The sequence below is a fragment of the Cryptococcus neoformans genome, chromosome 1, assembly GCF_000149385.1.
Source record: "Cryptococcus neoformans var. neoformans B-3501A chromosome 1, whole genome shotgun sequence".
NCBI lineage: Eukaryota > Fungi > Basidiomycota > Tremellomycetes > Tremellales > Cryptococcaceae > Cryptococcus > Cryptococcus deneoformans.
The window spans coordinates 2,096,116-2,118,595 of record NC_009177.1 but is presented as its reverse complement, the minus strand read 5'-3'; the positions used below and the strand labels follow the sequence as shown (position 1 = coordinate 2,118,595).

Below are 22,480 nucleotides of genomic sequence, written 5' to 3'. Positions count from 1 at the left end.
GCTAGACGCGGTACAGTTGCAAGACAATTGCCCCGCTTGTCAAAATAAACGTTATACATATCATGCAATAATAGATGAAAACAAATCCATATCCCGAAACTACTTTACTGTCATCTACCAAAACCTCTTTACATGCAAATACGGTAAGTAATGTACCTGATTCGGGGTCAGCGCACAAACGCTCTAGGAGAGGCACTAAAAATGACTGACCGTCCAGCAGTCTCACTCGCTCGCTCAATCTTCATAACCTGTCCTCTCTTCAAGCCGTAGTATTTGGCCACGGGATCGGTGATCATGATACGTGGTAACTGAGTCTCCTTCAACCGGCTAAAATAGTACTACATCAGCAGATGATTACTGGGAGCGGGTGAAGGGGTGAAAGGACTTGACGCACTATCGCTTGATGAGAGCAGACTTTTCTTCAGGCTTCATGACGGTGTGCTTGGGGACGAGGAAGTGTTTGGTGATGTTGACGAGAAGGTCGGATTCTGGGAAATCTTCGAGGTGATACTCGGACTGCATTTCTTGTAATGTCTGTTTTGAGGACCGCAGCCCGTCAGCTGATGTGCGCTTTAAAAGACGAAGATGGGGCCAACAACGCACCTTTTTGGCCGCCGGTGACATCTTTTCACTCCAGATGATGATTCCTCGCCTAGCACCCATCTTGTCCATAGAACCAATAAAACTAAATTAACGCATAGCCGTCAGTCCATGCGTCACCTCTCCGAGGCGAAGAGATGCATACGTCTTCATAGAAGCCTTGCTGACATTCTTGTCCGCGCAAAAGTACACAAAGATTTTGTCGGTGTTGTCGTTCTCGTGAATGGCATCGAAGCTCATGTTGGAACGGCTTGAAGATTTGTCAGCTTGCGGACATTTCATCCATCTATGGCGACAGCCCTCCTGGCAAGATGGCAGGTTCATGAGGATGGGCACACTCACTCGACAGATCCAGTCGCACCATGCCTGTCCTTGAACTCTTCGAACGAAACGTTGATCTCATAATCGGCAAGCAAGTACCCCTAACCATTATTCCCTGTTAGTAAATCACATTACTAGCTCTCTCTACCCAGCCAAAGTCAGAGCACAGAGTTCCAAGACTCACTCGATCTCTAACCATCTCGTGGACGGTTCGGGAAACACGCCATAATCTAGCTAATTCTCGGTTCGCTTCATTGGACATTTTCGATGGACTCTGCTTTTTGTGGTGGTGGGTAGATAGATGTGCTAGGCGGGAAAATGTGGTAAGAGCCGATTTTTTGGGATTTCTTTAGAGGTGGATAGAATTCGCTCGTTTGCGGAGGACGCAGGGGACAGCGATTGATAACATTTTGCGGCCGAAATAGGCCTGCGATTAGCAGCTGAAAGGGATCAACAAATAGGCGCGCCAAAAACCATGGAAGGCGATTCGGGTGCCTTTTGCTGGGGCACCGGGGCTAATTTTCGGATGCCGATGGGTGTGCGAATTCATCAACACGGATCTGCTCGTTTCGTTGTCTGCTTTCGTTGATTTTTTGGCTCATTTGTTGTTCTTCTACAAGAAACAATCGTAGAACTTTGGGGAGCAGTGAATATCGTCTAATACCCCTATCGTTTATATCAAGTCTTCTCCGTCTTCACCTAGAAGGACGAGCGGGTTGACTACATCAGATTAAGAGTGCCCCGAAGCGTTGGTGCATTGCTATTTCGTCCATACTAGAGTAGTACAGTGACGCTGGAGCATCATGGACGTCTCAAATATCGTATGTCAATCCTACAGTTCAGTACACATTCCTTGGCTGATATGAGATACAGAGCCTCCCTTCTCCTTCTCTTATATCCACCATTCGAACTGTCCCTTCTCTCATCGTGCTGCTTCTCTCCTTGCTCTTCTCGATTCCGCCTTTTAAGCAACTCGGCAACCGACTTGCTCTCGTTTCCTCCGACTTTGTCACCCTTCGCTCCCTCGTACCTCCTGAACCAGCTACGGCTGCGCAAAAAGCAGACGAACAAGCTCGTCGGCCTAGAGCATGGAAAGAATCTGTCCTGGCGGCACTTTCTCTTGCAGAAGCTGCTGCATGGACCGGTATCACTGGATGGAAGACCCTTCAACTTGTTGATAAAAATGGCGTGACTTTGAGAGACGCACTGCTCTCTGTTGGCATGGTGGTGGTATGGGTGAGTTGCACAGTCCTCAGGATGTCAAGACGTTTCACATCGATTCTGACGCCTTCTCGTGCGGTAGCTTGGGATCTTTTCGACTTTTGCCTTTCGGCCTCTCACCACCCCTCCATGGTCAGTTCTCATTGCCGCCATCCTTCTGTTTGTGGTATCAGCATGGACAGTTGGACAGGCGTGGTACATTCAGACGATTACTGGCTTTCTTCCTTCCTGGGCGAGCTCGGGCAGAATTGCGCTCGAACTTGTGAACGCTGGAGCCACGGCTGGGATTATCCTCGTGCTGGGGAGCCTCAAACTAGCGTCTCCAGAGGTCCTTTCGCGACTGGTGAGGTCTCCCTGTTTACAATAGCAAACTTCCAATGACGTCCGTGCGCTGACGTGACCGTTCCTCTGGCTTTCATTGCAGCCCCAAGTTGCGCCCGATGATAACGTGACTCTCTTCTCTTGGGTGACTTTCAGCTGGGTCGACTCGTTTATCCGCTATGGCAACTCCCAAGAGCTGGAGCCCGAGGACCTTCCTCCGCTTTCCATGACCCAGCAGACGGCAATCGTTTTTGAAAAGTTCAGGCAGGTCACGACCAGCAAGCTCGTCAACAAACTTTTCGTTGTCAACAAGTTGGATATGGCTTTGGATGCTAGTCTGACCTTGGTCTCGGTCATCCTCAACTATGCTGGGCCATTTTTTCTGAACAGGATTCTGTGAGTTGAGGCACAGGTCCCTGTTGACGCATGGCTGATTAAAGTAGTGAGGGTTTGGATATCAGGTCTCGAGAAGCCATGTCCCGAGCATACGTCTTTGCTCTTTTCGCGCTTTTCGCTTCCATCTCCAAGGTGTGTGAATTGCAGTTAATATCGAGGATGCGGTTAAATTCCTATGCATAGGCACTTGTCGACCTTCTCCACCTTTGGCATAGTCGTCGAGCCGCCGTCCGAATCAAGGCCGAGCTCACTGCCGCTGTCTACGACAAGGCCCTTCGACGCAAGGATGCTTCGGGTATTGTTTCGAAGACCGGAGCGGAGGGCAAGGAAAAGGATGGCAAGCAGGAAAAAATGTCCAATGCTGACAGTGGCAAGGTCGTCAACCTCATGTCTGGTGTGTACTGTTCAAGCTATGACAACTTATGAGACTGACCAAATTTCTAGGTGATACAACCAGGATTGCCAATACTGTCAGTGGTGCGTACTTTATCTACAGCGCTCCTTTCGAAATCGTCGTTGCCTCCATCTTCCTTTACAAGTAAGTGTCTGTAGTCAATATCTGGCCATTCCCCCCTGACTTGCTTCATCAGCATTCTCGGATGGTCAGCGTTTGCCGGTATTTTGGTGTTGGTGGTAGCGGCTCCTCTCAACTCCCTCGTTTCCAGCCGCAGTGTGAAGATCACTCAAGACCTACTCAAGGCTCGAGACAAGCGAATTGGGGTTATGAACGAACTCATCGGCGCCATCCAATTCATCAAGGTAAGTCTATCTTTTTTTTAAAAAGTTGACTTTTTCTGACAGCTCCATAGTTCTTTGCTTGGATCGAACAGTGGAAAGGTCGGGCCGCCGAAGCTCGTTCTAATGAAATGAAGCAGATGATTCGATGTGAGTATTTTTTCTTTTTGTGCACTAGAGCTAATTTACTATTGGCCAGCTCTTATTAACAACGTCTGGTTCGCATTGCTTTGGTCTCTTGCTCCTATTTTGGTCACCCTCGTTTCATTCTTCTGGTAAGATGACATCAGCTGCTCTACTCGAGGCTAACACCGTCTGATAGCTACATCATCATCGAGAAGCGAGACCTTACTGTTTCAGTGGCTTTCACCGCAATCTCTCTTTTCACAATGCTTCGTCTTCCACTTAACATTATTCCCTCTTATGTAAGTATTTGTGACCCCTTCCCAGAAAGTTGCGGGACTAACACCTTTGCAGATCGTGGTAATATTGCAGTCCTTGGTGTCTATTCAGCGTATTGAGGACTTCCTGGCTGAAGACGAAGGTAGGCCAACGCCCATTAAACCGGGTGATCACCGCTGACAGAACTTGTTAGTTCCTGATTGGGTTTCCTCCCTCAAGCGCTCTGGAACTCAGAATGACGAAGCCACCAAGATTGGCTTTGAGAATGCATCTTTCAGGTGGAATACTGGCCAGCAGTCTTCATCGTCAGAAACCATCGAACCTAGCAAAGGGAAGCAACCTTCTTTCGAACCTGGTCCACTCGATGATAGTGTCCTCACCGACGGCAGCACTGTCGTCGAAGACACCTTTTTCACTTTGTCAGACCTCAATATTAATTTCCCTATCGGCAAGCTTTCTGTCGTCACCGGTCCTACGGGTTCTGGAAAGACCGCACTTCTCATTGCTTTGCTCGGCGAGATGGAACTCCTTAATGGCCGATCTTATTTGCCCAAGAACACTACCCAGGTAGACTCTTCGTCTGGTCTCAGAAACTCGATCGCATATGCCGCACAGACTCCATGGTTGCAGCAGACTTCGATCAAGAACAATATCCTGTTCGGTGAACCATTCGATGAGGAGCGATATGAGATGGTTTTGGAAGCCTGTGCCCTGTAAGCGGATTTTGTGGCGGTGTCAGATGGATGCTTATGTATCGCCAGGAACCCCGATTTGGATGTTCTTGAAGATGGCGATATGACCGAGATTGGGGCTAAGGGAGTGAGTCCCATCGTCTTTTGATATGATCTGCTTGTCCGAGCTCTGCTGACCCATTGGTGTGTCAGGTTTCTTTAAGGTCCGTCACTGATAAGTGGTTACTGTTGATCACCATTTTTCTGAAACTTTTTCGTTAGTGGCGGTCAAAAAGCTCGTGTTGCCCTTGCTCGAGCAGTCTACTCTTACACCCAACATCTTCTGCTTGATGACCCTCTTGCTGCTGTCGACTCTCACACTGCCAGGCACTTAACCGACAAATGTCTCAACGGGCCCATTTTGAAGGGCCGTACAGTTGTATGTCCCTTCCCATCCCCTGAAACTTCTTACTGACATCTTGCAGGTGCTTATCTCCCACCACGTTGAATTGCTCCTCCCTTCAACCGATTATCTCGTCCGAATTCTCGATGGTCGCGTCGACATTCAAGGAACCTGTCAAGAGTTGCGAGAAAGAGGCGATCTCGATGGAATGGTGGCTTTGGAAGAAGCCGAGCTCCGCAAGGACGTAGGTAAGGGCAAAGGAAAATCTCAGGAAGAGGAGGTGGTGGAAGGCGAAGATGCAGATGTTCAAGAAACCAAGAAAGAGAAGAGGAAGGGTCCTGGAAAAAAGCTCATTCAAGGTAAGTTGAGAGTTTGAAATTGGCGTCCGGCCAAAAGCTCACAATGTCGTAGATGAAGAGCGCGCCATCGGCAATGTCAAGTGGGAAACTTACAAGCTGTACATTGTGGCAGCTACCTACACCACATGGGCGTGGACTGTCTTTGTATTGAGTAGGTGGCGCTACTTGTTACTGTTGCGGATTGGAGATGAAGAGCTGATGGGAATCAGTCTTATCGCAACTCTGCACTGTCGCGGAAAGGTACTGGCTTAAGGTCTGGGGTGAAGGTGAGTCCATTCCTTAGCGTAACTCGGCATGACCTTAACATCCTCCTTATAGCGTACTCAAAACAACGTGTCACGACCCTCTTTACCATGTTTAAGCCTGCTATCCACGATTTGACCAACCATTACTTTGACAACGATCTTCACCAGCATGTGTTGCAGCACAGTGTTCCCAAGAACGTAACTTTCGCTGCTAGTGAACTTGTCTCTGTCGACATTTCTGGAATCACATCTCGTTTCCCCTCTGCTGAAACGGACCCTACTTTCTACCTCGCTGTGTACACTGCCATTGGTACGTTCCGAACTGTCAGTTCCTCAGACCGCTGCTCACTTCTAGCAGTTCTTGGAGCGGCTATGTTGGGTGTTGCCTCCAGCGGTATTGGAGCCTGGAGTTCTTACAAGGCCGCTGTGTAAGTTATGCACAATATCCAGAGTCTCCAGCTAACACCATGTCTAGCACCATTCACGACCGTCTTTTGGACAGGATCATGCGAGGTAGGCCATGGAAGCCGGCGGGGAATTTTAGAGCTTATTTTTGTCTTCTAGCCACTGTGCGATTCTTCAGCGTCACTCCGCTCGGACGTATCATCAACCGTTTCTCTCGAGGTTAGCATTGATCCTCAGAAGCATGCTTATAGCACTAACGCGAGAATCAGATGTCGAGGTTATTGACTCTAGTCTTAACGGTGCTCTTCGTACAGTGTTGATTTATGTCTCCAGTTTGATTGCTGCCATTGTACGCATTTGCCTCCTGTAGAGATAACAAATTGACTTGTCGAAGGGTGTGGTCGGTTTCATCGTCCCGTGGTTTTTAGTTCCCGCTGCTGTCATCAGTTACCTATATTACCAGTATTCTGTTCTTTACGTGAGTCAGATTTCATTCTGAATAATTGATACTGATTGTGTTATGAAGCTTCGAGTTGGCCGAAGTTTGAGGAGGTTGGAAGCCACTGTGAGCCCCCCTTCAAGGCAAGATAGGATGTGGCTGACTTAATGCTGGTCCTTAGCTTCGATCGCCCATTTTGTAAGCAAAATTGCCATGACTTACTTCCCTGTCACTAAGGTTTGCTTTTTAGCTCCGGCTTCGCCGAATTGCTTGATGGTGTTATTTCTGTCCGAGCTTTCTCTGCAGAAGCGCGATTCATGGAACAATTGTGTAAACAGGTTGACCAAACAAACCAAGCATTCTATTACTACTGGGTGAGTTACCCCTATTTGTGGGCGCTGAGACCTTTCGCTGACACTATGGACGCAGATGATGAACCGCTGGGTATGTTAAGTGCTTCAAGTTTGATTACATTAGGACTGACACCTTCTCCCAGCTCCTCCTCCGATTCGACGTCCTTGGTGCGATTTCTGTTGCGTTGACGACTTTGCTGGCTCTCAGCGGAGCCGTTCCTGCAGGTTCCGCCGGTATGGCGATCGTCTCAGCTCAGTCATTCGTCTCCGCTTGTTACTGGGTTTCTCGATTCTGGGGTCAGCTTGAGATGGACTTCAACTCTGTAGAGCGTGTGCAGGAGTATTTGTCTGTTCCTCAGGAGCCTCCTGCTGTCATCGCCAGTAATCGGCCGCCTGCATACTGGCCGGCCAACACAGGTGCTCCTGACTTCCTCAGCGTCCGGGACGTCGAAATCAAATACGCCCCCGATCTTCCTACTGTTTTCAAGGGATCATTTGACGTCAAGGCGGGGGAAAAGGTTGGTTTGATTGGTCGTACAGGAAGTGGAAAGTCGACTTTGGGTATGAGCTTGTTGAGATTCACCGACCCCACTTCTGGAAGTATCTTCTTGGATGGAATTGATATCACAAAGATTGGTGTTGATGACCTGGTGAGTTTCTCGTAGCTGTACGGGACCGGGTACTAATAAGGCTGCAGCGCTCCCGCATTACCTACATTCCTCAAGGTGAGGCAGTTTGTTTTGTAGAAATCCCTTGGCGGTCCCTCGCTGATGTTTCTATAGATGCCGTCTTATTCTCTGGTACTGTTCGGGAGAACCTCGATCCTTTCACCGAACATACCGATGCGGAACTCTACGACGCGCTTGCCAGAGTGAATCTTGGACCTCAAGGGACCACCCCTTTGGCTAGCCGTGCTCCTAGTCGTGTCGCTTCCAGTCGTCGTCTCGATGCGATCGTTGCCGAGGAGTCAACAGCACAGTCATCTGCATCATCCGCCTTTGGTTCTGCTTTTAGTTCAGCCAATGCCAGAACAACCATTACCCTCGCTACAGAAGTATCGGCCGGTGGGAGTAATTTCTCACAAGGGCAACGACAGTTGGTCGCTATGGCAAGGGCTTTGTTGAGGAGGTCCAACCTGATTGTAAGCAATGCGACTATCGACTTGTAATGGCAAGCTAATTTCGTATGCCATAGATCATGGATGAAGCCACTGCATCTGTGGACTTTGCGACCGACGAAGCCATTCAAACAGCGATCCGTTCAGAGTTCAGGGATTCAACACTGTTGACTATTGCGCACAGGTTGTCTTCCGTCATAGATTATGACAGGCTTCTTGTTCTTTCAGACGGGGCCGTTGCTGAGTTTGATACCCCAATTGTGAGTGGCTGGAACTCAACCTAGTTGGTACGGTTACGGATCTGGCTAATCAATCACCCAGAATCTCCTTCGCAAGGATGGCTCTCTTTTCAAATCTCTCTGCGAAAAGTCAGGGAAATACAAAGAGCTTTTCAGAGCTGCTGAGAAGAAGGAGCAAGACGATCAGAAAAATAAAAGTGACAGCGGCTAAATCTTTTTCGAGCTCTTTCCCTTCACTCGTCCTTCGTAGCAAAAAATCCAGCTTGAATTAACAATTCTCTTCCTCAACTCGTCGAATTAGTAATTACTTTAATTAAAACAAAACCTTCTGTATTTACATCATACGTCATCATTCGTTACTGAGCGGCAGTGCCATCCAAAAATTGTAATAAAAATTCGTGAAAAATGCAAAAGTGAAACGCGAAAGTACCAAAGATGAAATGTGAAAATGCAAAACATGTGAAATGTGCGAGTAAATAAGCATAGCGCGTGATAGTAGGCATTGCCGGCAGACAGGCCATAATCCATGGCGTCTGTCACTCTAGCTACAAACTTACGATGGTTCATGTGCAGGACTGACCAGATCGAAAGATGGGTGATGATGATATAGGTTGTCGCGACTTGAGTGTGTATATACCTGGGATCTGCCCTCTCCGTTTCGTGTGGTCTAGTATGCTGACACAAATGGCAGTACTTGAGCTAGTTCATATTGAAAGGGTACTGTTTTGTATCAAAAGCACCCTTGTCACTTTCACGTGTCGTTTTAACAATTTGGCGCAAAGTCTAAATATATATGTACAAATAGTAGTTGTCTAAGTGCACAATGGGATTTAGGTTTATAGAGCAACGTAAGTTGACGAAATTTAGCAATTGTAGCCTGCTGAATTCAGCAAACCTTTCTTGACTGGAGTATTATACAAAACCCAATGATTTTGATACTGGATGCATACATCAATGCCACATCACACCTCCACCGCGGCCGGCTCATAATTAATAATAATAATATTTTTTGTTGCCTCCACTCCCTCCATCCGCCGAAATCACAATAATAAAAACAATGAATGCATATTTATATCCAGATTACCACCATACGTATCCCAGTACATCTCGCCAGTAATGCCGCCCCGACGACAACTTCCCTCATTTTCTCTCTCTCCAGAACTCATGGCTAGTTTACCTGAGGAATTCCGTCTTGCGATCGACCCCTTCGACTCTTCTTCTACCACTTCCGACGACAATTCGCCCGAAATCATCCGGCCCTCCTTGGATGCTTTACCAGGAGCTTCAGACCTTTCAAGTGCCATAATAGGAGATGAAGGGGATGTTAGTGATGATGACAGAGTGCCAGCTTCCTACTTTCCTCCTTCTCTGCCCCTCGTCCAGTCACCGTCTGCACCCTCATCTGCCTCCTCTTCAGTATCAACTCCGCCATTGTCGCCTTCTGCTTTGTTGGCAGCCAGCCGAACAACCAACCGGTCTGCTAGGCTGCCTGGCCCCCCTATCTGGCGTATCAACAATCTCAGAAGGCCTGGCCGACGTACAATTGACGGTCCTCGAGAAGAAGAGCACCACGATCCTGGGCATTCCCCACCCCTCGACGAGGACGAGCACGAGAACTTTATGCGTCGTATGCGCTACTCTCCTCCTCCACCGCTCCCAGATGGAGAGGATGAAATGCGACGATATGAGAGCGACGGAGGCTACAGTGGCTATGAGAATGATTTCATGCCCAGCCAGAGCCCCGTTGCTGCAGATCCTCTTCACTCCAATACTTCCGATTCTGCCCCCCCTCCAACCCATCCCCGACGACCTCGACCTTCTTCCCACCGATCCATATCGACGACTACAAGCTTTGAGAATAGTTTTGGAGAGGAGGAGCCATGGGAGCAGTATAGACGCCTGATGAACGAGTCTCGGGTGTTCTGCATGCTAATGTGGGAGGGGTTATGGATTTGTCAAGGTTGGGATAGCATCAGGAATAAGCCCGTGAGTATTGCCCTCGGTTTGTCCCCTACATGAACTATCGCCAATTGTTTCACTTGTAGCATGCCAAGTACTGCCACCTACAAGTGTCCCGTGGTGAAAAGTCTTGCGACTGCCCAGCCTACCGATCTAATCAAGACTGTGTACATGTTTTGTTGTACATCAACGCACCGGACATCTTTCAAAACATCCATGCCAGACTCGAAAATCATATGCGCGGCGACCCAGTCATACTCGTGCGCTACCACATTGATGATTTCCTTCTTGTCTACTCCGTACAGCAAAGCGGGAATGAGGCAGACGCTATGGAAAACCAAGGAAGACGTGTTGTGGTATACCGAGAACGTAATGGTCAATGGCGATGTAGTCAGCAGGGCCGCGGCTGCCGTGGCCTCTGCAACCACATCAATCATGCTAGAAATGATGCTCTGGAAGAAGAGTACATAGGGGAAGACGATGCCCAGGATGAAGATGATGGCGTTGGCGACGACCTTCCTCTCGGTGCTGATGGCGAAGGTGTGCGAGAAGTTTGCCGGCAAGCAATAGAAGTCACCATCTCCAACAAGCCTCGCCCACCACCCGCGGCCATTCTTTTCCAATCCGACAACGTGCCCTTCTCCTACCCTCCGCTCCATGGTTCATGCCCACAACGTCTCCATCTTGACGAAGGAGCAAGATGTAGATGCGGTGAGCGGTTATCAGATCGGCTGCGAGGTCTCGGGCGTTCCTTTTGGACCGATTTTCGGGTTCTCCACACAACTGGTGTGGAAAAAGTACGCTTGGAAACTGTCAGATGTCCAAGGCCTGGTTGCGGTCGAGATATAGGCCCTGACCTCGCCTCCCATGGCTTAGTTAATTTCAACAATGAGATTGGTTTTTCAAGGAACGTCTTTGATCTGTACATATCTCTTTGTACGCGCTCGGAGACGCCTCTCCATGCATTCCATTCTTCCATCATTGACAATTATCTAAACTTGGGCTCTCAAGATACGTTTGTGTCGATTAAAACCTTCACTCGGGCCTTCTTCGCCTTCCTTAAGCTCATTGGTTGGGGTACAGTCATGACTTGTCCCGAGTGTGGCCCGAATCCAGAGGTTGTCATTATGGATGGGACTGTAATTCATTTTTCAGCCCATTACCTGACAGGTTCTCTTAGGCCTGCCACTCTGCCGACTGTCGACAGTCAAGACCGCCCTTGTGTTATCTACACACCCCTGGCTTGCCTTCACAAGGACATTTTTTCTATGACAGCCAATGGATTCCAACAACTCCGTCAGGATGTTCATGAATGGTGTCGTATTGTCAATCTTCGCGCTCTCCGTGCATTTCCTCACTCTCTCCAAGAACTCTTCCAGAGGAACATATCCCAAGGTGCTGAAGAGGTGGATAGGAAGGTTGGAATTGCTTTGAAGGCTTTTCTGGGAACGCTTCTGGAGCCTGTTGATCTGCCTCCCCGACACCAACGGGCGTTAAGGCTATTCCTAGGTCAAGTATGTCCTTTCTTCCTATACTTGGCCTGGCCGCCATGCTGATAGAAATATTCATAGCTGGTGACACCAGACATCATTACCGCCATCTTCCCTCCCCAAGTTTACCAGGAATTGCGAAATTTCTCGGAAACCGGTGATGCCACCGATGACATGTGCAAGATGACTCCAGTTGTCACTCATGTCATCGACACGTTCAAACAAGGCCCGGAAAATCTCGCACTCCCAGAAACATTCCTCGACCTAGTGGGTGTCATGAATGCGAGGAGTCAAAAGGTCTTGCGAGATCTCCAGGAACGAGCTGACTATACCTGTCAACTGCCTGGAGAGCTGTTGGGAAAAGCTAGACAGTTGGAGGAAGAGAGGTTGGAAAGGGAAAGAAGGACAGGGAGAGACGGCACGGGCGTGAGGACGGCATTCCCCCGCTGCGGCAATCGAGACGTATACTCCGGTATACCGACTGATGCAGGAGCGAGGCGTCTCTGCCAACAGAAAATCGGAGACTGGGAAGGTGGTGGGGATGGGTGCAAGAAGTACTATGACCAGTTGAGTTGATTCATGTCTCACTCAGGCAGCCCCACAAAGCTTAAGGTTATTTCGCAGGGTCATAAGGAAGAAAAAGATGCGCATGACGGGTGGTATCGCTGGTATATGGTGTCCGCATGGCATCTGTCTGGCGTACCAAGTCATGCCAACGTCCGAGGGGAGAGATGATTTCTTTTCTCTCCTCAAATGCTTCTTTCCTGTCCCACCAAAGGTGAGATCCAAACTTTGATGAAGAGCACACCGGATTGATATCCTTGTCGTTGTCAGGTCATAGTGTATGATTTTGCCTGTTCTCTCGCAACCTATTGCATGCTGCGCGACCCTGTTTACTTTGCCCATGTCAGGTGGGTAGTTAACTAAGTCATTATGATCTGAGGTTGATCCGTCGATGGGTACAGGTTCTTGGTCGATGAGCTCCATGCACATGGCCACACAACTTGCTCGAGGGCTGGTCGTATCAGCACGGCGATGTTCTATAGTCCCAACCTGCGCATGGTCAACTCAAATGTCGCAGAGGGTAATCATTCCGTTCTGAGACGACTACGGAAGTCTCTCTCTTACATGAACGAGGAGCATTGCTTGTGTTTCTTTGATATGGCCATACAGGCTATGAACCGAAGAGCTCTTCTCAAACATGAATGGGAAGTCCTCTATCGAGATCTTCCTTAATGTTCAAAGTTCATATGCAACTTCTGTGATCCTCCCTCTTAGCTAGAAGTCAATCGGTGAGATAATGAGCGGGAGCATCGGGCGTCCTCGATGGTAGGATGTTTATGCCGTGCACATGTCGTAGGTAAAGTGCATTTGCCGTACATCAAATGTCTATACAACACTTGAGACACAATCATACGACTTGCGTTATACGCATACTTTATCCAATTTTAATGATGACATAAAAGGGGCTAAATCACTCTATTCTGACTAGGAGCTGCTTGCAGTGGCGGAGGATGCTCCTTCTGCAGCACGAGCATTACGCCAAGCCTCTAACTCTTTCCTTTCCTCTGCCAAACGCTTTGCTTCCTCCTCATTCTTCCGAGCAAATTCCTCCAATTCCTTTTCCCTGCTATCCATTTTCGAGCGCCGCTGCGCATGCAGCTTCTTGAGCATTCTGATATGTGCACTGTGCTGAGCGCTTTGTGTAGCTTTGCGCTCATCATAACGGAAATCAGCAATGCAGGAGAGACAAACTTCGGCAAGTTGGCAGAGCTGGTCGACAGTAATTATGGGTCTCTTGCCGGGGTTGCCGTCCTTTCCAGGATTGTTATGAAAGCCCCAGTTAATAATGTACTCGCTCAATTTCTTATCCACAAACTGGCCGTCCATTGCCCGTTCAATGGCATTGGGGACAGGATCGTCGCCCATGAACCGCTTAGTTCGATTCAATCTATAGGCTGCTCGGGAACCGGGGACGACGGAAGATCCGGTATCAGTTGAGTACCAGCGGCTAGATGGCAAGGTATAAGTCCCAAAGAAAGAAAATATCACCCCACTCACCAGCACTGGAACATAAACCCATCACAATGGACTTTTTCTGCGGTCTTCTGAAACTGAGATACGTGTAGAATCAGCCGATATTCGCAATGTAAGGTTGTTCACATTTACGTTTCTACTGAAATCTCTGGATCGCCTGGGCCAATTATACCTTGTCTTCCAGTTCTTGGATTGCTTGGTATTGCCGCCCACCGCTTCGAGAGCAGAGTCTATCGATGTGTGCGAGATAACTAGATCAGAATGAAGCTGAGCCAACTTCAAGGCGGCAGCAAAATGATAGGAGATCTGAAGCTCACCAGAAGCTGCATCGTCATTATCCTGGTCCCCGCCATCTTCTTGATCACCATTGTCGTCTTCTCCCTCTCCATCCTCTCCATCCTCTCCACGCCTCTCTTCAATGGGTGGATCATCGTGGCTGCCATCTCCTGTCACGTGTTGTCGCCTCTCTCCTACCGCAGGCCGCGAGTCAACAGATATCGATTCAGGTGGACGAATAGGAGACTGCAGCCAGAGTGGGCGGTCATTTGTTCTTTGAGTATCGGTAGGTTGAGAGGAAGAGAACAGATTTGGGACAAACTGCAACGGCGTGGGATCGCGGCCAAACGGTCGAAAATGAGGATCGCCTAAGGAGATGGTTGTAGTTTCCCTTTCGCCTATAGCCGCTGTTTGACACGTTCACGTTAGGAATGATTCTGGATACACCGGATAAAGCACTTACTCTGGTCACAATCAGTGTCCAAGTCCATAGGAGTACCAAGAAGCGCTTCAGGAGAGGCATTTGAGGGAGAGAGGTTTGGTGATTCATTGGCAGAGTGGGACTGGTGGTTCTCTTCAATTAAAGATGGCAAGGCTCCATCAGAGGTGCTTGCAACAGGGGTAAGGACCCCAAATGTGTTTGGCATAACCCCAAGTGAGGCCCTCATGGACGGCGCACTAGGTCCCGACACGTCAGTTGGTGCAGTAGATTCCGGGTGAGGGGAAGGCGTCTGTACTGCGTGAAGGTGTCCTGCTACAGTGGTGGCGTAAGAGGGCGAGATGCCCAAAGTAGAAGCTTGAGACAAGCCAGCGGTGGCGCCAGTGGAGGAGGTAGAAATGGCTGTACGATGAGTGCTATCCATACCAGCTGCAGGCAGTTGACAGAGGACGGATGAGCCTATGTCGTAACGATGAGTGCACTCGGCCACTTACGCAGCCTATGCTGGGGTGCGGAATGCTTTTTATGGGGTCTATGGGGCCCGAATTTGAGGCATTCCATATTCGTTTGGCGGCAGTGTCTGGGTTTGGGGGCAGCAGGTTGGACGCTGTTGGCATTGGATTGCCTTTCTTTGAGACCAGGCATGGCGGAAAGTTGTTGGCTGGGTAACGGATGCAGTGGGTGCATGATGTGGGAAAAGAGGGGAAGAGGCTAATATATATACAATATATAAAACGAAGGAATCGAATGGAGGGAAAATCAACCGACGCGTCTGGCGTCAGGAGAAAATACAATAATAAAATAATACCCCGCCCCGTCCACCCCCCCGGCGCCCCCCGCCCCGAACCCGCCACAGCTTCCTGTCAACCAGATTTGCCAAATCCAGCAAAGCGATCTGTAGAACTCACCAAAAACCGGTTGCAAGAATCGGCAAACCCAATTTGCAGGGTACTCGCCAGACGCTACCCCGACAATTTCTTGTTTCGTCAGTTGCATTTTCGCGATTTTTTCTTTACAAATTGAACGAACAACCGCCTACGTACGAAGCGGCGGTACGTAACATTCGCATTTTGCGTTCAGAATAGTACGTAGATCCATCCCATGTGAGTAGTACACAACCGCATATTGGCCGTTGATAACCGCCGTGTTTCTTGTGCGGCCTAAAGATTGGACTCTACCTACTAGTGGCAGGTGGACTCGGGCCAAAAGAAGGAGAAGAACGAAAACGCGTCGCACCCCGCATGTATGATGATGCGCATAAAGCTGTATACGTCGTAGTTAGTGCCTCGAAGCCTCAAAGACTCAAGAAGACCACCAGCAATGGAGACAAGAAAATGGGGTGGACGTAAAATGGGGATATATCAAGAAGGATGTGGGGCGGGAAATGGGAAATGGGTACGGAGCAAGAAGGAAGAAGAAGGAAGGAGAAGGATGATAATCATGTCGTATGACATTTATTGTAGGTGATGCGTGGGCCTTGCAGGGCACGGAAGATGACGATTACAAGATCTTTATTAAACTTTTTCCCCTAGGCCGTCCCTAAAAGTTTATAGATGCAAACCCCGCCGCTTTGAAGTACTGTACCTTAACAGGGGGGATGACTCGTTATCCTTATCAGCAGATTTTCGCTTATCGGCTCTCAACCCGTGTTCGGGTCTCGGCCCTTTCTCTTCTTCCTTTCCTTCTTCACATTCCTCCTTGGGTCACATTTTTCTCATCCCGACCAATCAGGCCACGCACGCGCAGCATTCCCAAGGTCAGCTGACAACCTGAAGCTGCTACCAGTGCCGGGTGTACGTACTTCATCCAGTCATGCCGCCCTGTTCCCTCAGATCAAACAAATATTAATATTGCTATCAAGCTTTTAAGCTTTGATTTTGGGCTAAATTTGGCAAAATGAGATGGGAGAGCGGAGACAGAAGGGTTGAAAGAGAGTACGTCCAGACGTTTCTAAATTATTGTTTAATTATTGCTTTGGTATCTAGGGGTTGAGGGACTGCAGGGGGGAATCAATGGAAGGAGACGACTTCCCTTGGATTCCGTTATATGATGATGTGGGATGATGTGAGACGTGAGTAATGAAGCATGCCAAGTCAACATAAGCACGGCGTGATAAGCATTGAGTTCATTCTAATCAGTTTGGTTTCTGGTTTCTGGCCATTAGGTTCTGATTCTCGTCTATTTTCCAATCCTTTCTTCATGCCCATTATTTATAGAGGGCGACTTGGTAGCAAGTAGCACTGTTATCATTAGCTCATCATTCAAGCACTTGCCGCATGATGGCAAATTCAGTACTTGGCGTGGGTAATTGCGGATGAATGACGAGAGAATGTCAGCCACACAGACAAATGCGGAAATGCAAATAAGCACAGTGGGCAATGCATAAGGCTTTGGCAAGCAAGCCATGATGGCGTTGTTGATCGTTGAGGATGGAAGGCGGACCGAAGATTGAGGATTATTTGCGAATCGTTCGCTGGCGGCCCTGCGAAAATCAAGGAGAACCAAACCTAAAAGGCTATACTCGTAGAAATTCAGGACGCGACCTGATTATTTGCCGCAGTCGTGGTTATGGCTTACCACTCTCTTCTCTCCTTTCCCCGTTCTTTGGGTATGTAACCCCCCCGCATATCGTCAATCGCCAGTTGTGTGAGAGCTATCTTTGCTTTTTTGTCTGGGAGTTCGTGGGTCAGCATGGACGCGTGGATGAAAAGGGTAGATGAAAATGGAGTACGCTGTTCAGGGTCCCGACCCGGGATGGCGAACGATCGTCAATTAAAAAAAGACCTGCAGGGCCCTGTAGTTTTGTGACATCCGGTTGGGAGTTTCTTGTCGGGCGCAATTGTTCAACACTGCAGCAAAGGGCCAGGTCCGTTTTCCTTAATTTTTATTACCATTCTTTGACACTGAAAACGTGGACTTTGGAAGTAATGCTGTAGAAACATCCGCTTTGCGGAAAGACTATAGGCCAGAGAACCGTTACATGCAACTTGGAAATGGGTGCTATGCCGTAGTTGGTGAGAAAGAAGCGATAAAAACGGATTAAGGGGTGCATCAGCCCTGATCATCAATGCGCACTACGTTGTATGACTGCAAACGAAGAATTAAGGCCTGGTCTTCTTGGGCTGGAGTCTTCCACCGAATTTCAATCGTTGAACACCATTATCAGGCGCCAAACCGATAGCCAATTAATACTCCACAAGCATTTTATCGGTCCATTGGTCTTTAAACACTGTTGGATCCTATTCTTCTTTCTTGATTCATACATCGACTTCCGGCTTGACTCTATTCTACAAGTGTTCTGCTGGAAGATAAAAATCTGGTCATTGTACCGAAGCGCCACCGGGCGAAACCCTGTGACGCAAACCTCTGTCCTCATCCTTACCGACTCTTCCTTATCAGCCCAGCTTGCGCAACTCTTCTGGTGAAAAACAACTACGTGGATGCGTGTCAGAAACACGATTATTTTACTTCCTTAGGTCAGTCGCCTCGTCTCTTTACCAAGTTGTTATTCAGATTCTTGCTTCTTGCAACTCGCAACCATAATAGGAGGAACGCGGCATGCTAACCTTGATGTTCTCACAGTTCTTCCGTAACTTTACGTGACTCTCTACCCGCGCCCGATTTACTTCGAACCATCATTCATTGGCCGTCACATTCCGCACTGCGTACCCAGTTATTACAAATTCACGCCTGATATACGTATTATTGCAAGGTTAAGAGAGTTCCTCAAAAGGGAGAACGATAAGACTGGGAAAGCCGCTGAGAAAGAGTGGAGACAGGTATTATTTTGCCTATACGTCCCGTCATAGGCGGCCGATATCTAAACCCCCGCGATAAAACGTCTTGCATATACACAAGAAGCAAGTGCAGCCGACTCGTTCTTCTCGTTCCTTAGCCAATTCATTCAGGGACGAACCGCCGAATTTCTAGCAGCGCTGCTGCCGAAAGGCCCGTTGCCGTATAGAAAGCGCCAACTCCTTCTAGAGTGGAAAGATCGCCACCAAATCTCGCGAGGCTTATCAGATTGGTGACCAATTTTTGGTCTATTATTATCAAGAAGTAACGTCTAAAGATCTCTGTTAGGTCTCAAAAAGGAGCTGGCGAGCAAAAAGTGTAAACGTTGGAAGCCGGACGCACTGCGGCCTCCCGTGTAGCCTGTAGTATTACGACGCTTTGATCGGCTGTATCTCCGCGTTAGCTAAACGTTGCTTGAGATTGGGGCGTGAGTTTGCGGTGATTGGCGATCTTTATCTGTAGACGTCTAAAGGAAAGGATATTCCAAGGTCGTGGTGAATTGGAAAAAGAGAAAGTTGGAGAAGGAAGGCCTCCCCTGTCGAACTTTGTGCAGGTGGACTAGATCTTGAAGGAGGATCGACGATCAGGTGGGCGACTACGTGCCTCCTGCTGCACGGTTCGTGTCCGTCAAAACATCCGTGCATCCATCACCATCATCAGCAGCCCAGCCATCCCCCGGCAAACAACGCTCCCGTCCGTGCACAACCCAGCCAGCGGAAGACACAAGCCATAGCACACGCAGGCGCAGAACAACCTGCACTGTCTGTCCACGCAGCGACACCGTCAGCCAGTCGGAGCTGCAACTCGGTTGCCTGTTGGCTATCTCCTGGGCAAGCTCAAAGGGACGGCCAGCGACCAAGCCACGAGCTGCGCACTGTATCCTAAGCACATTACTGCCTGCTAAGAGTGTATCACCCGCTTTACCCTGCCAGCCTGGCCTTTAGTGACCCGTATCGGTTTGTATCCATTGTCGGAGATTTGTAATAGTTATTGCCTCAAAAGCGTCAGAAATTTGTAATATTTATTGCCTCGAGAAGCTTTCACCTTGGCGCATCCCTTTTACCAGCCGTAGAGTCTGTGACGCATCAAGGCATCTGAGAGATTCCATTGCAGAGAGAAAGCAAGAGAGCTTTGGCCAAAAGAGTGTTGAGAAGTCTTTTTGGTCGACTGTGGCAGCGACTTGAATCGTGAGTACGATTTCGGATAAGAGCAATAGAAACGATCCGGGCAAAGTCAGCAGCTAATATCTGATATTCTTCATGCACCAGCTCGCATCGGTTCCCTGCAATTTGTCGTGAGCCAAGGCTAGGTAGTCACTCGTGTCGACATCTCCTGCCATTTTCATTCGAATCTTGACAATATTGACACCACGCGCCCATCAACCAGTCACAGGCCTTGAGTTTGTCCCGAGGACAGTTTGCACACATCTGGCATCATCAAAAGAATAGAAGAGACTTTGGTCCCTTTTTCCTCAACGCCTCGAGCACTCCAGCTTGCTTCGTTCTTCTCTTATTGTTTTCTGGAAACCACAACATACCTCCCCGCTTGTATCCACTTCTAACACGCGTATTGACTCTTTTGCCCAGCTGAGAAGTAAGAAGGTTACCTCAGCCCGGCCAGTTACAAAAGGCGGAACATTGGTTTGGTACCCGCTTTTCGCCTTCAACGCCGCCCTTGGCATATGATCGTTAAAGGAAGACTGCCGTTTTCAAAAGCCGGTTTTCTGTCTCAAGCAACAGCTTTTCCCGTCCAGGCATTTCGTTCATCGAGCCATCGCGCCTTTTATTCGCACACAAACTTGGCCGCAAGCAGGAATTGAACCCCGTTGCCGACGATAGGAGGCATTCTCCCGCGTGTTGAATCACATTGCAATACAGGGACACCTACAACAGTGGGCGTTCGAAAAAAAAAATTCGGCGAAATCGCATGCCCTCCCCATCTACTATCGCATTGCGTAACCCTACTGTACGAGACGACGCTTGCCAACCCCACTCCTTCAAGCAGAACATGGCGGCTTCAATCCCTGTTCCAAGAATGTCTTCTTCTTCTGTTCACCATGACTCTCATCATTTTCGGTCTTATCATCATCGTCCATCTTATTCATTAACGCAATCATCGGTTGATAGACGTTCTCCATCACATTCCAATTCTCATCACTCTCATCCTTACCGTCGAACTTCTCTCCAGTCATCACACCGACGGACTCCTTCGAAAGAGCATCCTCCTCGCTTAACCTTACCGCCTCCAAACACTAGTAGTTCCCGTACCTTTCCCTCAACGAGCGTTTCCTCTTCCAGGGGAAGAGACTTCCCTCGTCCTCCGCCACCCGATCATGTGTGGGATTTTGGAACCGATGCCAGACGTCCACCGAGTAGTAGCGGTGGGACAGAACGCGAGCGTACCCCATCCCGACGTCCAAATGGTGAAAAGTCTTCTTACGCTTTACCTCCTTTACGGTCTATATCAAACAGCAATACGGGCGGTGCATCACCAAACATCCCTCCTATCCCTCCCATGGCCCCGCCTTCGCGCGACCTTCCTCTAGCTGGCCGCAAGAGTCCTCATCATCGTGTACCGCCCCACCCGTATTATGATTACGAATATCATCAACAGCAGCAGCAACAGATATACTACCCACATGACCATCATCATCCACAAACTGCTAGCCTATCAGGGTATCGCGAACATGAACGGTACAGAGAGGACATGTACGACTACCGAGGCCCGCCTGCCTCTTTTCCTCCACGCTTTCATTACTCACAGGCTTACCAACAAGCTTACGACGCCCCATCACCACCTCTCCGGGCTGTTGAGCAACTGCGTCCTATGACGGCGAGCTACCCGCATATGTACAGCGGCTCTCACGAAATAGAAAGGTCGAGGAGTCAGTCTTCTTTACCAGGGGCTTCCAGACCTAGTACTGAGGGGGAAGAAACTAGTACGGGAGAACCTGTCAATCAGGGACAGTCTAGAAGGTTGGCACATTTGATGTCGGAACAAAAACGTAGAGAGTAAATTTGTTTTTTTGACTTGTTATTATGTCGGAAAAAAATGCTGATCCAATTTTTAATTTTTTTATTGGTTTTTCTTCCACCAGATCAATCAACTCTGGATTCCAAGCGCTCCGGGCAACCCTACCAACATCTTTAACAACAGATTCCAAGGCGGTTATCTTGCGTAAAGCCGTATCGCGCATATCTTATCTTGAAGGACTGCTGCAGAAGAACAATATTAGTTTTTCAAATGATGCGGCCAGTTCTGGGGGACCTTGTGAGCAAGATCAAGAAGGAAAGAAGGAAATCTGAGGAAGGAAAGTTTGTGTGATGTAGCAAGAGTTAATTCAATAACGCTCCGAGGTTCATCAGCATATATCATAATGGGAAGGGAGGAGGGCGGGGAACGGACCTTTTCCTCAACCTTGGAACGAATAGGACGTTCTCATCATCTTTGGTATGACTATCAACCACATCTTTTCTGTCGATTCCATGTTCTGGTTTTCTTGATTAGCTTTTGTAATTGATGTCATCAAACTGTGTGTGAAGAGAGAAGGGGGCGGGGGAAAGGGTGGCGTAGTCATAAATCTGTGTTTGAAACACAGGTTACATATATATATATCTTGCATGTATTAACCTGGTCTACGGGCTTCATCTTCTCCTTAATCTCCCCACGGCTTTGGTGTACGACGCATGGACTCATCGCCCTGTCGCTTGCCACGCCACCTGTTCCTCACCCGCCCGCCCATCCGTCTCCTCAGACAACAACCTCACTCTATCCCTCGGCCCACCTCTACCTTGTTCTTCGTCGTCCAGAGGGAAATCTTGATAATTATCGGGATCGGTGCGGGGTGCGAGGGGGAGATGACATTGGTTGTGTGAGAGAGGAGGGTAGTATGTGCGGTAAGCGACCCAGGCGATGAAGAGGCCGAGGATAGAGCCGATGAGGACATCTTGCCAATGGTCTGTGCGTGACAAGCAAAATGAGCACGTTTCCCTACTATTCAACTGCACACAAGAAACTTTTGTGTGAGGGCGTGAGACAAGGGACCTTACGTCTATTATCCTCTGTTCGGCTGATAGCTACCATAGTAGCTCCAAGGAGAGGTGAGAGAGCCGCCCAAGCCCTCGTCTTTCGAGGAAACTCGCTTGGTTAGCAGGTAGACGAGGGATTGTATCAGGGATGTTGTTGCTCACGCGGTGTCCACCGTTGTCCCAGAGATGCATCTTGCCTGCCAGGTAAAGACTCAAGAAGCCGAGGCCA

General features: G+C 48.8%; 6 protein-coding genes across 6 annotated transcripts in view; 3 read left to right on the top strand and 3 right to left on the bottom strand.

The window, feature by feature from the left end:
* Positions 1-128: 128 nt before the first annotated feature.
* Positions 129-1,183, bottom strand: CNBA7540 (hypothetical protein; the record flags this gene model as incomplete). The annotated part of the gene is made up of 7 exons (XM_772540.1): positions 129-156; positions 211-327; positions 395-534; positions 604-685; positions 746-886; positions 943-1,022; positions 1,106-1,183. 7 exons carry the CDS (start codon positions 1,181-1,183, stop codon positions 129-131), a joined length of 666 nt encoding a protein of 221 aa, XP_777633.1.
* A 541-nt stretch (positions 1,184-1,724) lies between these two features.
* On the top strand, positions 1,725-8,438 carry CNBA7530 (hypothetical protein; the record flags this gene model as incomplete). The annotated part of the gene is made up of 34 exons (XM_772539.1): positions 1,725-1,742; positions 1,795-2,157; positions 2,225-2,485; positions 2,567-2,859; positions 2,904-2,991; positions 3,043-3,253; positions 3,304-3,397; positions 3,450-3,618; positions 3,669-3,744; positions 3,794-3,869; positions 3,917-4,019; positions 4,072-4,138; positions 4,190-4,709; positions 4,758-4,815; positions 4,881-4,891; positions 4,950-5,106; positions 5,153-5,429; positions 5,482-5,580; positions 5,639-5,695; positions 5,748-5,984; positions 6,033-6,102; positions 6,150-6,187; positions 6,239-6,298; positions 6,349-6,428; positions 6,474-6,557; positions 6,606-6,644; positions 6,700-6,716; positions 6,769-6,892; positions 6,948-6,962; positions 7,015-7,521; positions 7,569-7,596; positions 7,654-8,012; positions 8,066-8,248; positions 8,310-8,438. The coding sequence occupies 34 exons, from the start codon at positions 1,725-1,727 to the stop codon at positions 8,436-8,438; spliced, it is 4,968 nt and encodes a 1,655-aa protein (XP_777632.1).
* Positions 8,439-9,343: 905 nt separating this feature from the next.
* On the top strand, positions 9,344-12,252 carry CNBA7520 (hypothetical protein; the record flags this gene model as incomplete). Its single annotated transcript, XM_772538.1, has 3 exons — positions 9,344-10,213; positions 10,273-11,700; positions 11,758-12,252. The coding sequence occupies 3 exons, from the start codon at positions 9,344-9,346 to the stop codon at positions 12,250-12,252; spliced, it is 2,793 nt and encodes a 930-aa protein (XP_777631.1).
* Positions 12,253-13,164: 912 nt separating this feature from the next.
* On the bottom strand, positions 13,165-15,073 carry CNBA7510 (hypothetical protein; the record flags this gene model as incomplete). The annotated part of the gene is made up of 6 exons (XM_772537.1): positions 13,165-13,687; positions 13,738-13,790; positions 13,846-13,964; positions 14,031-14,396; positions 14,453-14,857; positions 14,923-15,073. 6 exons carry the CDS (start codon positions 15,071-15,073, stop codon positions 13,165-13,167), a joined length of 1,617 nt encoding a protein of 538 aa, XP_777630.1.
* A 5,076-nt stretch (positions 15,074-20,149) lies between these two features.
* On the top strand, positions 20,150-21,528 carry CNBA7500 (hypothetical protein; the record flags this gene model as incomplete). The annotated part of the gene is made up of 2 exons (XM_772536.1): positions 20,150-21,234; positions 21,321-21,528. 2 exons carry the CDS (start codon positions 20,150-20,152, stop codon positions 21,526-21,528), a joined length of 1,293 nt encoding a protein of 430 aa, XP_777629.1.
* A 387-nt stretch (positions 21,529-21,915) lies between these two features.
* Positions 21,916-22,480, bottom strand: part of CNBA7490 (hypothetical protein) — a gene marked incomplete at both ends in the record, with an annotated part of 1,525 nt that continues 960 nt past the window's right edge. Inside the window, 3 exons of the mRNA XM_772535.1 lie at positions 21,916-22,181; positions 22,273-22,348; positions 22,414-22,480. The exon at positions 22,414-22,480 is cut by the window's right edge and continues 10 nt beyond it. Of these exons, the coding sequence (XP_777628.1) occupies positions 21,916-22,181; positions 22,273-22,348; positions 22,414-22,480 (409 nt within the window). The remainder of the gene's footprint in view (positions 22,182-22,272; positions 22,349-22,413) is intronic.